We start from the raw sequence: 14,732 nt of genomic DNA, 5'->3' as shown, positions 1-14,732 counted from the left end.
GAAAGATATCCAACCGTCTTTTGGTTTTTATTTTTTAGAGCAATTTGATAATTATGTATATACACACATTGGCACATATGTATGTATAATATACTTGTATCTATATGTGTATTCTACATATCTAATTAACTTGACATAAATCAGTTAGGTTCAAAGTAACTTTTTAATAAAGGTATCACGAAAAATAAATAAAAATGCAAGCAGTTGATATGATAATATCAACAAAATGTATATCAGTTTACTTACCAGTCAAACTAACAAACTACCATTCTTCTACAATTTCACCAGCCTATTTTGTTTCATTTTTCAGAACTCTTAACTCTTCCACTTGTCATTGCTAACATATCATTGTAATCTTTTAGGTTGTTCTCTTTTCAAGCTTTGAAAACCCTTCTCTGGAGTTACACCAAAGAACTTTCTCCCTTTTTTCTCATCGATCGTCTAAGCTATGGCAAGGAATAAGAATTTACAAGCCAAACTGGTGGGTATGTCTTCCCTTTGATTTTTTTACCCTTTGTTTGGTAAATTAAGGATTAGCTCCATTAAATATTGAAATAGCTCCTATTTGGCATTAGGCCAGAACAGCAACTTGTTACATATAGCAGGACATGAGAAGCAAAATATAGTTTGTATAAGTAATTTTAGATCAAAATAATTTCTTGTGTAAGAATCTATGTTGGATTCTAAGAAAACATATTACATATCTGATTCATTATGTGACATGACATAACAGCTATTTAATGTTTGCATAGTAACTAGTTGTTAAAAACTATTGGTGACTTTCCAGGTACTTCTAGGGGACATGGGAACGGGGAAGACGAGTTTGGTGCTTAGATTTGTCAAAGGTCAATTTTCAGAATATCAGGTTACTATATGATTGTTTTATTTTCTGGATGCATCATTATAGATAATTCAAATTGGATTACCATAAATGAATGTATGCAGGAATCAACAATTGGAGCAGCATTCTTCACTCAGGTTCTGTCTTTAAATGAAGCCACAGTGAAGTTTGATATATGGGACACAGCAGGGCAAGAAAGATACCATAGTTTGGCTCCTATGTATTATCGTGGTGCTGCTGCTGCTATTGTTGTTTATGACATTACAAGCACGGTAAATAAATATCAATTTTCATAATGATGTTTATGACAACATTTTATAGGCAATCGCTTTCATTTAGCTAGTGATGATTAGTTGTTTGAAACCATGAACTTGAGCAAAGGATTTTCAGTTTTCACACACATGAGACCTGTCATGAGGTTGTTCAATGGAGATAATTCTAATTTATAATTGATTGTCAACGGAGAATGCATAATGTTAATCATATTGAATCTCTGGATTGTCCAATTTCTGTCTCAGGATTCTTTTGTACGGGCAAAGAAGTGGGTTAGAGAAGTGCAAAGACAAGGTAACAGAACAGTCAAAAAAATAAATATCTTGTGGAAAAATGAGAGAAATTTGTAAGCATTTGGTGTATATAATATTTGATCAGTGTGGTTAATCGCAGATCACAGAAAACAGCGGTTTGATAAAATTTTGCTGCACAACGGTTTTGAACTAAATAGTGTATTATAGAGCAACAGTCATTTATTAAATTCTGCTATCCAATAGCGCTGCTATTTAACAACACTGATATTGATAATACAATTTGTCACAGCTTTACATTATGAATACTAATTGAGCAATTTACTTGATTTGATTAACTGTGTCAGCAAATCCAAATTTGATAATGTTTTTGGTGGCTAACAAGGCTGATTTGGAAGACCAGAGAAAAGTTGGAAATGAGGTATATTCTTTCCAGTAAATTGAAGTATATGAATATTATAATTTGCTTATTTATAAATTTCATAGGTGTATACTTGGAACATAAACTACTTCACTATAGACGGCAAAGAATTTGTTCTGATTTTATCATATTTATATGGTTACAGGAAGGTGAGGAATATGCCAAAGAAAATGGCATGTCTTTCTTTGAAACTTCAGCAAAAACAGCACAGAATGTCAACGAGCTCTTCTATGAAATAGGTGAAACAATAATTTAAGATCAACTCTCTTAAATATTTTGGCAAAGCATCACATGTTTTAACTTTTAAACCTCAGGACTGGTCTAGTAGCAAAGGCTTGAGTCCCGAGAGTGTGTTCCTCGTAAGGTCTTAGGTTTGAGTCTTTCTAGGTGCAAACAATTTTTGTGTTGGGCCAAGTCCATACAGAACTTTGCTCTGACTTTAAACGGGGCATGCGCAAGTGGACGGTGGGATTGATCGGTCGTAAGACCAGATACCAAGATTTAAAAATTAAAAAAAAACTTGTTTTAACTTTTAAGGATATATACATGGATTTTGGCTGAGACACTATTTAATTCTCTGTTTTTACTTTCAGTTACAAAATTGACTAATTTTAATAACAAGAAACAAAGTGCAAACAACAGGAAGTTTTGCTAATGAAAGTAAAAATAAGAAATAAAAACAAAAAATGTTATCTTAAACATACCATAACTTAAAATGAATTTTAGCCAATGCATCTACAGTAGTGAAATTTCCTTGTTCCTTCTGCTGCATTAACCTCCACTGCAAATTCTTGAGACCATGATGACCTAATGCTCATATTCAAGTTCCTTACTTACATAAACAAATATTTGCAGGTAAGAGATTGGCAAAAGCCAACCCTTCGCGTCAAACAGGAATTAAGCTTCATGGCAGACCTCGAGAAACGAGAAGAAGACTGTTTTGTTGCGCTTAAGCTTTATGAACGGAATATCTTTAATCTTTCGCATTATATGTAATATATTATACTCGAGAAGAACATATGTTTGTTCAGTCTGTGTACATGGTAAGATCTCACACCCGAAGTGTGGCGGTACCTTTTGTATCGGCAAACTTCTGATGTCATTTATATGTGCTTAATCATTTACATGACTCAGTAATCAGTAGTAAGTGCTAAATAGATAACAAATGGATAGATATTTGGTGCTTCCATCCGACAAGCACTGCATATTTAAAGGAGATCCAATTTAGTACAAAACTGTCTATCCATTTGAAAGGCACATTGATAATCAAGCAGTGTATTAAATGATTGAAACATTCTACTAGAGCTTCATATGTGAGGAAGAGATTCATATGTGCTTTCATTGGAGTGTGGTCTTGTTACTTTATGTTGAGCTAAAATTTGTATATCCACATGCTCATTTAAGAATTTCACTATTTTGTTAAGAAATCCGCGAGGATGAATTTTTGCTAGCCATGAAGAGGCGGGAGTTGAAGAAACGAAAACTACTTATTGTTAGCTTAGAAAGACCAAGGTTGAGGAAAACTTCCAGCCATGGAGAGGCTGGTTGAGGCCAGGTGGATCATAAATAACACTTGGGGGATTGGTAGTGGAAAATTTCATGTTCGGATGTATCCAACTGATTACTTGGGCACTGCCTTTTTCAGTAATGAAGTTTACTGGCATAGCAGGCAGCTCACAAAGCCAATAAAACAATAATATGACATTATTATTACAGATTATAATCTACTATAAAATAACATATGTTTAAATACACTAGTAACATTGTACAATGAAAGGAGGAAAGGATAAGGGATGAGCAAGAGCTCTGTAGCAATAGTGCCCATCTCAATATCCTTTCCGCCTCAACTCAAAGTGTGTAGGAACACTGTCAATTTTTGTTATGACTTATAGCTACTTTTACAATCATGAATTGAAAAAATGAATTGATATTGTGTGTACCCTATAGTAGTGGGACATATCCAAAAAAGTAAACAATTTGCAATAAAAGCGCCACCGGGTGTATATTAGACTAAAGTGTGTGTGATAATCATAATAAATGCAATCATACTGATGAGGGAGGAGCATTTACTGTGTTTCTGTACTTTACCTTATGATCCTCTTAAGGAAGCAAGCCTAGTTGCTAAATCATCATAATCAGGTAGCTTGGGATGCACATGCCTATTTGGCTGAAAAGAAACAGCACGGACAAATTCTTTCTTAGCTTCTAATACTCTAGTTTGTTCGCGAGGAAGAGAAACTGATCGTAGGGCAAGAGTAACCATCTCTGGTGTCTCATCAGATCCATCTCCACTTCCATTCTGCATTAGTTCCTTCGTTGAATTGCCCATGTTATGTTCATGATGACTGTTTGACTTTTTTCTTACTATTTCAGGCACTAGAATAGACGGTTTATTGCTATAATGAATCAGTAACTTATCTATTACTCTTTCCTCTTCAGCCTTTTGATGCCTCTCATCCTCAAACAAATTTGGCTGACCACGTCTTGATTCACCTCGTCTCCTACTTCTGCTTCTTGCTTTTCTCACAAGTTCAGTATCTACATTAGGGGCATCATAGTGACTAGATCGTGATCTTGAGTGCTTCCTCCTTGTAGATTTTGGTTTTACCATAGGGATTTCTTTAGCATCTTCAGGAAAATAGTATTCATTTTTAGGACTCTGTTTGCTCAGTCTCTTGTGTCTACTACTTGCCTTCCAATTAAGGTCAGATTCATTCGAACCAATTTGGATCCTTCCTGACATGGGAGCAGCATCAGAGTTTTCATGAACCGAAGGACATGTAAAGAAACCGTCACTGTCAGTATGTGAAGATACATTATTGACTCCACATGTTTTGTTCTGATGCTTAGAAATATGTTTAACATATGGAGGTGGAATGACATTACTAAAGCAAGGCTTTTGCATAGGCATTTCATCATTTTGAACTTTTCTCTCAGATTTATCAGCACATGTTTGCTCCGCATTACTCCTGAAACGTGATCCTATTCGAGTAGAAGTTGTAGTGTCTGGGCTTTTTCTTGGAGTCGTTTTCCCCAAACTGTCATGCAGCTTGGAACCATCTTCAAATTGTTCCAATGTTTTCTCCTGAAATGATTGTCCAAGTGGTTTTAGAATACTACCCTCCTTCCTATAGCTTCTATCAGTCTTCGTAGCAGTAACCTCCTCCCTTCCTGTTAAAGAATTATCATGACCATCCTTTTGCCCAAGAACTTCACAACCATTTAGTGGCTTGAATCCTTTTCCGAGGACAGAGAACTGATGCTGAAGATCATGATAATCTATATTTGGGATAACATCTTCCTTGTGATTCTCCAACATAACATCATTCTGGTTAAAATCCTTGCTGAATGATGATGATTTATCATAATCAAACAAATTGTTACATATTATAGCGCTCCGGTCCTGTACAATTACAAATAATAACAGCTTTAGATACATTCTCATAGTTGTTATCTGACACTGAAGCTACTCAAAAATGAAAAGGGAATACGGAAGACTGCACCTGTGCAAATGCAGACGGTTTTGACATCCTTAGTTCGAAAGACTTGGAGTCCCAGTTTATTGAAAATTCTGATGCAATTTCTTGCATCAAGCAGACCTTCTTCTCCAATGTAGAAGAAGACTTTGAGTTCAAATTTGCAGCAAACTGATAATTAGCAATTTACTCAGTGAGTGCAACATGCAAGAAACCAGTAGAAGTTATTGATAAGTAAAGTGCTACTAAAATTATAAATATGAGTAGTCACCTCTTTATTGACAAAACATTCAATGGAATTCCCATATCTGTCCTGAAATATTTGCCTAAGGTCACGTAACTCTGGTAAATCGGAAAATCTTGCAGCTGCAAACATCAAAGATGATACTGCCACCCTACATTCTTCAGGGCAGCCACTGTAAAAGAAACAAAACAAGTTATATAATTTTTAAGGAAAAATATAAAAGGGTTATCTACTCATCATAATTTTGGGACATTTGTACATAGCTAATAGGTGCCGTCCACAGCAAATTCATATCTGTTAACCGAAAAATAAATGGCTAAAATATTGATATGCTAAAACATATTTTCTGTCTCTATACCGTGACATCAATTTTCAATTTGGTCACGTTCAAAAAAGGCTTTGTAATTAGTCTATATACATCTAATTGTTTGTTGGTCCTTGTTATATTTTGATATTGTAATATCTTTTATTGGAGTTAAAACAGGATGAACTGTACTGTCCAAATTGAAAATGATTGTCACAAAGTTACTTTATATCTTTAAAGACATTTTCAGCTTGATCCTTGTACTTCACTGTATTTCTACATCAGTCTCACAAAGTTATCCCAGCAACAGTGATGATGAGTGATGACATTCAAAGAATCAAAATGGCACATAAAAAGATTAAACTTAACTCTTTCCACATAGGAAAAAAAATGAAAACAGGTGTCATTTCTAAATTATAAGGACCAAAAAAACAAGAAATTCAACATCAGCATTCCACAAAATAATTGCTCAAAGTGCCTCCTCCCATACTTACAACATCAACTAGATGTCTCAATTATCAACTTATTCAGACCAGTTTATCAGTCACGCCAAGATCACCATTACAATATCATTTACTCCAAGACCATGTTTAGCCACATGTATGTAAATCCATACACGGCTACACATTGATATTAACAGCGCTGCCTGTGAGTGATGTTAATGACCATTACAGCAATTTGATTTTCATAAATTATGGTAGCATTGACAGAAAACACAATATCTTTTACTCTAAAAATGATGAAATTCCTACAATTAGGACATATCTGTTATTAACGATGACATCGGAAAAAATAACAGTTCCTAGCCAAAGCATAATTCGAATCCATTATCCAAATTCCACGCATATTAAACATTATTCTTGGCATGTCCACTAACATAACTAATAAAAAACTTCGCAAACGAACTTTATCAGCCAAAACTCTAATATCAAATGAAAATCTAGAAGAAAAATAAAGAAAGAAAAAAAGAATACATGAATCATGAATATCTAGGTAGAAGATAGTTAGTTACCTTATTTTCTGCATGACTGATAGATGCTTCAACACAAGCTCACAGGATTTCTCCACAAAACCATAACAAGATGAGAGCATCAACTCAACCAAGAGTCCTTCCGCCTGTTAATTTAACCACATTGCAAGATTAAAACTAAAAAGTCACTGAAATAACTCCATAACACAAATAAAACTAAAAAGTCTCAAATTAGCGTGCACTTTTCAATTTCAACAAACAACCCTCACAATTTACATCACATTATGAAGAATCAAACAAAACCTAATCAAGAAAATGCACAATTCAAGAGGAATTACCCTTCCGTAGGCATTGATATCAAGACCGCTGTGCAAAAGATCAGCAACATCTTTCTTGAGAAACTTCTCGGTGGCTCTTCTCTTCCTCCTTATGACTTCAATCCGATTCTTGGTTAATTTGAGTAACGGTTTACTGAAAAGCAATAACAGTATATAAACAGTAGCGTATATAACTACAGTCTGAATTCACTTCGTGAACAAACTAAAAAGAAAGAAAATAGTGCAATGAAAATGAAACGAAGGAGCGAACCATTTAGCGGCGAAGGTTTTTCCGAGTAGTCCATCCAGCATGGTGGAGAAGAGAATGTTGAGTGAGTAAGGTGTTTCTGAATCGGAAGATCAAGATGCGAAGTTCGGCACTGACGGTTAAAGAAGTAGTGTGTTGCAGACTGAAGTGAAAGAAAAGAAAGAAAGAAAATGTAATAGGAAATTAAGAAAAGGATATTTATTTGTGAAGGAGGGGTTGAAGAAGGCGACGAATATAGAATGAGCCGACATGAAAAGTGAACGTTATAGCCGATAAATTAGGTGACGTAATGATTGGCGGGTATGTGTGTAAAGCTGGATCGCAGAATGGTTAAAGTGAGATTGATAGTGGTGCAACTTTGTGGGGACTACATGGTTAAGAGCCGTTATGTCTTTTTTTATTTATTTATTTATTAATAATTCATTATATTTGTTTTTAATTTATACGAAATTATTATATTTCAAGTTTTAACCTTACAAAAATTTTATTTGTTTATAATCTCTATTTATCTTTTTTATGTAGATTATTTTGATGATTACAATTTTTAAAAAAAATCAAAAATAGAGACTATTTGATGTGACATCAAGGATAAAAATGAATTTGATTTATCAAGAATTATTCTAAAACACAAATAAATATATAAAAAATTAAAAACTTATAAAAATGAATTAATCAAGAAGATTAATGTAAATATATATAGTCGTCTCTACTAGGAAAAAGATAATATCAATGCTTAAATAGTTTTTTATTTCTTGTAAGTTGTCATGTTTTTAATTTTCGTCTCTGTATCTTATTTTTTTAGAAATGATATCTGAATGTTAAAATTATTTTGGTTTTAGTCCATAAAATTAAAATCCGCAAAAAATCTGCAGATTTTTAACATTCAAAAATTATTTCAAAAAAAAATAAAATACACAGACAAAAATTAAAAACGTGTCAACTTACAGGAATCAAAAGACTATTTAAATCTAATATCAATAAGTTAATCATCATAAGAGATTTATAGTTTGTATGGTTGGAGGAGAATAGAGGAAAGGTAGAGGATATTTTTATTAAACTTTCTAAAACAAGAAAAACGGAAGGAAACTAAAATCCTCATATGACTCTTCAAACACGAGCTTCACCATCTTTACCGAACAATTGCCATCCGTATTCAAAATATTGCAATTATCCTTTGAAGGGTGTCAAGTCACCAACTACACCAAATTATTAACATCATTAGAGGTTGAAGCAAAAATATTGCTAAGATAATCTCCAAGCCTTCTTATCCAAGCAACAATGTGATGAAGAGTGTTAGTGTCCTTACCAGTATACACCATTTTTTTTTTACGTTCAACTCTGCCAAAATCTTGATAAGAATAAATTGGCATTATGCCCTCTACAATTTTCATGAATCCAATTGACGGTATTGTCGTTAGTACTTAACACTTAGGTTTGTAAGAGAGTGAAAAATGAAGTTTGAATGGAAAATGATTTAAATCCTTGATAAATGACATGTTCTCTTGTTTAAATAGAAGGATTGGTTAGCAACCAAAAGCGTGTAATGAGGCATGTTATACGGTTAGTTGTCGGATCAATCTACACGGTTGGGATAGTGCTTGCGAGTGAGATTACTTGTTTAAAAGGGGAAAAAGGTCCACCTATTCATAGCCAAACTTTGCTATGTGTTGTTATGGGGGCTTCCATATATTTGGGCCTTGTGGGCGGCCTAGAACGGTTTTTCCCCCAAGCCCTTGTTTCTGCTTTGCAGGAAGAGGATTTGTGACATATGTCTTTGCACGACCACATATCCGGGGACAAGGAGGTTTTTGACGTGATGTCTTCACTCATGGCAACAAGTGCATTAAATGCTTCTTTCGTAAGATGTAACATAATGTTGGGAATGGTCGACATGTCTCCCTATGCTGGTTAGTAATGATGTTTGTCCTTCCTTAGAGTATTTGAGTGCCCTTTGACCTATTTTTGAGAAGATCTCAATTGTAGCCAGTGCGGAGTGATCGTTCGATCCACGGTGCTTTAATAGGGTATAAAAGGCTTTAGAAGCGTCATTTTAGCTTTTCAGTTGTAATTGTCTTACAAAAGAGAGTATTTTTGCTTTTTATATCATTCTTTCTTGGGAGCATTTTTTATTCAAGTGTAAGATCAAGTTTAGACGCCTCTTGTGAACTGGTGTTCGCCTTGCATGTTTGATTGTTCTTCTTCATGAGTTATTACATTTAATTCACTGCTTTTGCCTTTGTTCTAATTCTTTTAGCAATTTTAGGATAACGAGTATTTAAGCTTGTTTTCTTACTACAATGTACCTGCACTTGTTTCTTGTTACAACATATTTAATTATGGTTATTGTATTAAATTTGACTAAGAATGCAAATAAGGATATTTTGAAGGATTGGATGGATTCGAATATATTTGAGATTCTTTATGCTTTGGTACGTGGAGACGTTTTCAACTAAGAGGTAATTGACGTTGTTCTAGTGGATGACTGGGGAGTGTTCCCCTTGAATGAAGATAAGATGATCTGCAGTCAACACGATGGGTGGGTGATCCCTTTCCATGAATGCATGTTCTCTATATAGACTATCGTCTTCCTTTCAACAAGTTTGAGGTGTGGAACTATGTTTTGCAGATCATTAATCAAGGAAGCTTTATTGAAGATGAATATGATTTTGATGATGATGATGATAAATAGTCTTTGATGATACCAACTAAAGGCAAGCACAAAGCAGTTAAAGATGCAAGCAGATAAAAAAAGTTTGATAAAGTAGGATTCTTTGATGATGACAGTTAAATGGAATATAACTCAAGCCTCATCTAAATAGAGGTATATTCCCACATATTTTCACATCCAGAAACATGAGCTTTCATTCGTAACTCCTCACTCTCTCTAAATTTTTTTTTTAATTTTCTCTCACTAAAGTTTAGCTGTAGCGTTTTTGAGAAAGTCATTTTGTAAGTGAGGCAATTGTAATTCTAGAAGGGTAGTTTTGTAAATTCACCAACAAAGTTTTGTTTTTTTACATTAGTTGAATAATTCATCCATTTATGAATTATTTATTTCGTATAAAAGCTAACCACGTTAAAAGATTGGTTTTGGGGATTTAGTCACTAAATCCACAGTTTGGTTCAAAGTGTCAGCCCGTTCAAAAGTCTTCATTCGGTTGCCCAACTCGATGTTAAAAGCTTGTTAAGTTTGGAGATAAGTCTGATATAAAATCTCCTAGGTTCTTGGTTAGCCCGATATAAAATCACAGTTCGTCGTGAGCTCAACCCAGTATTAAAAGCTCTCTTAGGCTTAAGATCATCCAATGTAAAATCTTGGTTTGAATCTTGAAGACTAACCACTCCAAGTTTCTATTTGGAAACAAGACTTACTGCTTCAATTTTTCGTTTGGAAGGAAGACTCACCGCTTCTCTCCTTGTTTGTTGTTTGGTTGTAAGTAAGGCATAAACTTCATTTTTTCTTCTATAAGGGAGTTCGAGAGTTCAACCTACTAAAAACTCTTAAGTTTTTTTTGTTGATATTCTCAAGGAAAATCTTAGGGGAGAAGATTAGGCATTTTTCTTTTGATCGAACCTCTATAAATTATGGTGTTTTCTCTATATTTCTTAACTTTTAATTTCCTCATTTTTAATTTGGCAGATTTACATGTCCCATTTAAGTTGGGCCAGCCTATTTCTGGGGTTTCATACTTTGGGACTTTATGTCCATAATGATGTCATGCTTGCTTTTGGCACTCCGGAGAAACAAATCTTGATCGAACCTATATTTGCCTAATGGATACAATCTGCTCATGGTAAAACTTCATATGTTTTCGATGTACTTTTATCTTCAACGAATAGTCCGGCGCTCAATGCGGGGCGAAGCATATGGTTGCCGGGTTGGTTAAATGCTATTAATGAGAATAGTAATTCTCTATTCTTAACAATAGGGCCTGGAGACTTCTTGGTTCATCATGCTATTGCTCTTGGTTTACATACAACTACATTGATCTTAGTAAAAGGTGCTTTAGATGCACGTGGTTCCAAGTTAATGCCGGATAAAAAGGATTTTGGTTATAGTTTTCCTTGCGATGGTCCGGGACGAGGTGTGGGTCAAACGCGTATTTATTTATTTGTGGATGAAAAAGAAAAGTCCCCATATGCTATAAGAAAAATATAAGCAAAAGAAAAAAGTTGATTAGCCATTCCGCAAATTGAGCAGATAAAACTCTTGAATATGAAAAAGAAAAACCTTTATATCTTACCAACCAACACCGTCCACAAAACAATCTTGATCATAATGTGTATACTTTTTCAAAATGCCAAGCAATTTGTAAAAAAAAAGGTCATCTAAACAATGATTGTTGATACCAAATTGATTCATTGATCAACAAACGACCTTAGCAAAAAAAAAAAAAAACTAAGATTTTAAACACACCAAACACTTATTACTTATTAACATCACAAACAAGATTAAACAAACAATAACAATCATCTAAAAAAACATTACATGATGATGATATAGTAACAAAAATTCAGAAACAAAACAATTAACACCTCACTAATCACATCTTCTGAAGCTTAGAGTTAACACTAGTAGGTGTCTTTGGACAATCCAAGAACTCTGAATACATTTCCATGAAGAATTTATCAACAATTTCAACATATGAAGGACAAGTGAGTCTTGTATAGTAATGAAGAACCTCTTCAATATCTAATATATAATCCATATTACTCGTCTCAAGCATTTCCAATTCTTTCATCTTCTTTTCCACTATACTCTTAGAATTTGATGTTGATGATGATGAATCTTGTTTCTTTCCTCTTTGAATATGAGTTAGCTTTCTCTTATTCTTTTTCTCTTCGAATTCCTCTTGTTTCTTCTCCATCTCATTATGGTTATGATTATGTAAATCTACTTCTTCTTCTTCTTGCTTTGTTTCTTCTTGCTTTGTTGTTAATGTTGATGGTGATGATTGCATGAGTTTGTTCTTGCTTCTTTTCTTTGTTTTTCGGTTTTCCGAATCCCATTTCTCGGTGAAGTCATTGTAGAATTTTTCCAAGTCATTGTAAGAGTGGTTATTATGGAGGGGTGTTTTTGGAATTTTTTGGTAAGTTGGAGAGAATAATGATTTGAAGTTTGTTAGAGTTTTTTGGAAGAATTTCTTGTATTTGGAAATTGAGGTTCTTAGAAGCATATTGTGATTGATGAGAATGATAAGTAAAAGTGAAATTGTTGAGGTACTTTGTGCAGAGAGAAATGGAAGTGAAAGAGAAGAGAAAGAAAGTGTGAAAATGTGTTTGTTTTTTGAGGTTGTACTTGTAGTTGGATATGTTTGTATGTCATGATTTGTTTATATTAGAGATGATAGAAGAAACATTGGAGCCATGAAAGATTCTTTGGTTTTTTTTCCTTTTTTTGTCATTGGATCTCCTTTGCTTTATTGCTTTCTTTTGTTTTCACACGCTCCTTTTGTTTTCTTTTTGCTCCCTTGTTAGGACCCTACAAACCCTAATTTTCACTCATAATTTGGGATTAAATAGAGAAATTGATTCTCAAAAGTGTGAATTTAGCTAATAATAGTGTTTGAATTTTGCAAATTTGACTCTCTTTGTAATTTTGTGATTAAAAACTCATAAGACACTGAGTATTGAGTATTTAGATGAAATGGTAAGAATTTTTTTTATTAGTAGTAGAGATTTTTAATTTGAATTCAATCATATTCTTTACAATTTTTTGCAAAACATATCCTATTCATAAACAATTATAATATGACATGTGTCATTCTATATAATGATGAATTAGATCTAATGTAAAAAAATATTAATGTTTTAATACACTAAAAAGTTTACATGACTCGTAGGTTAGTGGTAGTTTATAAACTACATTTATACTTCTCAATTCAAACGAAATATCTTTTATAAATGATAGAAGTGTTATGGCTCACACTAACGTTCAAAGAGAACAAAATTTCAAAAATGTAAAAACAAATTTTTTTGGATTTGAAATTGAAACTTAGATATGAGTCAAGTTAATGCAACACTAATTGGATAACAAACTCTTTATCCCTTTAACCTCTTATGAATGGATAATATTCTAGCGCACCAAAATGTTTCATATTGTTTGAAAGTCGAGATTAGAGATAATTTATAAACGTTCATCCTCTTCAACTCAAATAAACACATTTTACCAAAAAAAAACATCTTTGATGAACAACACAAAGTTTCAAAGAGAACAATACTTTTAAAACACAATATTGTGGATTTGAGTTAAAAACATTGACGCACTAGAAACTTATCGAACCTACTAGAAACTGATAAACCTTTGCTACACTCCGGAACTAACACGCATTTATCCTCTTAGCCTCGTGTGAAGGCTATAGTTCAAGTATACTAAAAAGTCCCGCATTATTTAAAAATTCAAGTTAAGAGTAGTTTATAAATATTATTTACACTTTTTAACCCAACGATACATATTATTCAGAGTACAAAATCGTGAGGACTTACATTTAAAGCAGACAATTATTGAAAAATGCAGTGATTTAAGTTAGAGCATTTGTGCGCCATGTAAATGTCGAATGTATGTCACCTTCGAAAAATATCTTACTTCTCGAAAAAAAATAACTTACTAAAATAACTTACTTTTTAGGTCACTGCCCTCAACTCAAGTAGGGGACTAGTGTTATAGTACACCATACACATTTCTTAGAACATTAATATAGTAATAGACCCATTTTCAAAGCTCAATTTTCCTATAGTATTTCACTATGTAAGAATTTGTGTCTAGTTTGATTTATATAAAAAGTTTAGTTGATTTTACTTTTGATGGTGGGGTTGGTACTGTGCAGCCTCCTTGGAAAAATAAAAGGAGCGGGAGTGGTTGTTGAGTTGTGTCTTTGTTGAACAATCTTATTCTATATTTTACTTTATGCCATCTTCTCATTATTAATCAAGTTAATGGGTGATTGCAAAAATTTACCATACCATGTTGCCACTGCCAGGTTTTATAAAAGTAGCCTATACTTTGTTAAATCAACCTATACAAGTTAAAGTTGCTAGATTTTACTACTTTAGAAAAGCTTAAATTGAGATGGTCATTCATGAATTGATTTGTGTGTAAATGTATATTGTGACATTTCAACTTAATTAATAAAATATGACATTGTTTTTATTTGACTATAATAAAGTATTATAATAATGTATCAATTATGACATTATTTCTTGACTTTTCTAACTATATCCCTTGATATTAAGGTGGTAAATAAAATTGGTTGGATCTGCTATAAATTCAGTTGGTTTAATCCAGTTGTTTTTAATGATATTTAGATTAATTTTGATGACTTCTTAAGGTGGTGAAATTGGTTGGAAATGCTATAAATTCAGTTGGT

General features: G+C 33.2%; 2 protein-coding genes across 4 annotated transcripts; one reads left to right on the top strand and one right to left on the bottom strand.

The window, feature by feature from the left end:
• The first annotated feature begins 292 nt into the window (after nucleotides 1-292).
• On the top strand, nucleotides 293-3,501 carry LOC131603873 (ras-related protein Rab5-like). Of its 3 annotated transcripts, XR_009284538.1 has the most exons (8): nucleotides 293-481; nucleotides 788-865; nucleotides 946-1,113; nucleotides 1,360-1,408; nucleotides 1,713-1,786; nucleotides 1,932-2,025; nucleotides 2,642-2,829; nucleotides 3,211-3,501. XR_009284538.1 is itself a non-coding variant. In XM_058876314.1 (7 exons), the coding sequence occupies exons 1-7, from the start codon at nucleotides 449-451 to the stop codon at nucleotides 2,737-2,739; spliced, it is 594 nt and encodes a 197-aa protein (XP_058732297.1). In that variant the 5' UTR covers nucleotides 294-448; the 3' UTR covers nucleotides 2,740-3,192. The 3 variants fall into 3 exon arrangements, 2 of the variants coding, with proteins under 2 accessions (XP_058732297.1, XP_058732298.1); XM_058876314.1 differs by lacking the exon at nucleotides 3,211-3,501 and having other exon boundaries at nucleotides 294-481; nucleotides 2,642-3,192; XM_058876315.1 differs by lacking the exon at nucleotides 3,211-3,501 and having other exon boundaries at nucleotides 296-485; nucleotides 2,642-3,192.
• Nucleotides 3,502-3,511: 10 nt separating this feature from the next.
• On the bottom strand, nucleotides 3,512-7,595 carry LOC131603872 (uncharacterized). The gene is made up of 6 exons (XM_058876313.1): nucleotides 7,369-7,595; nucleotides 7,119-7,251; nucleotides 6,823-6,926; nucleotides 5,534-5,678; nucleotides 5,290-5,433; nucleotides 3,512-5,189 (listed from the first exon to the last, which is right to left on the bottom strand). Exons 1-6 carry the CDS (start codon nucleotides 7,407-7,409, stop codon nucleotides 3,876-3,878), a joined length of 1,881 nt encoding a protein of 626 aa, XP_058732296.1. The 5' UTR covers nucleotides 7,410-7,595; the 3' UTR covers nucleotides 3,512-3,875.
• Between the last annotated feature and the right edge of the window lie 7,137 nt (nucleotides 7,596-14,732).

Source organism: Vicia villosa, linkage group LG5, assembly GCF_029867415.1.
Source record: "Vicia villosa cultivar HV-30 ecotype Madison, WI linkage group LG5, Vvil1.0, whole genome shotgun sequence".
Taxonomy (NCBI): domain Eukaryota; kingdom Viridiplantae; phylum Streptophyta; class Magnoliopsida; order Fabales; family Fabaceae; genus Vicia; species Vicia villosa.
The sequence above is the reverse complement of the archived record's forward strand: the minus strand, read 5'-3'. Positions and strand labels throughout refer to the sequence as shown.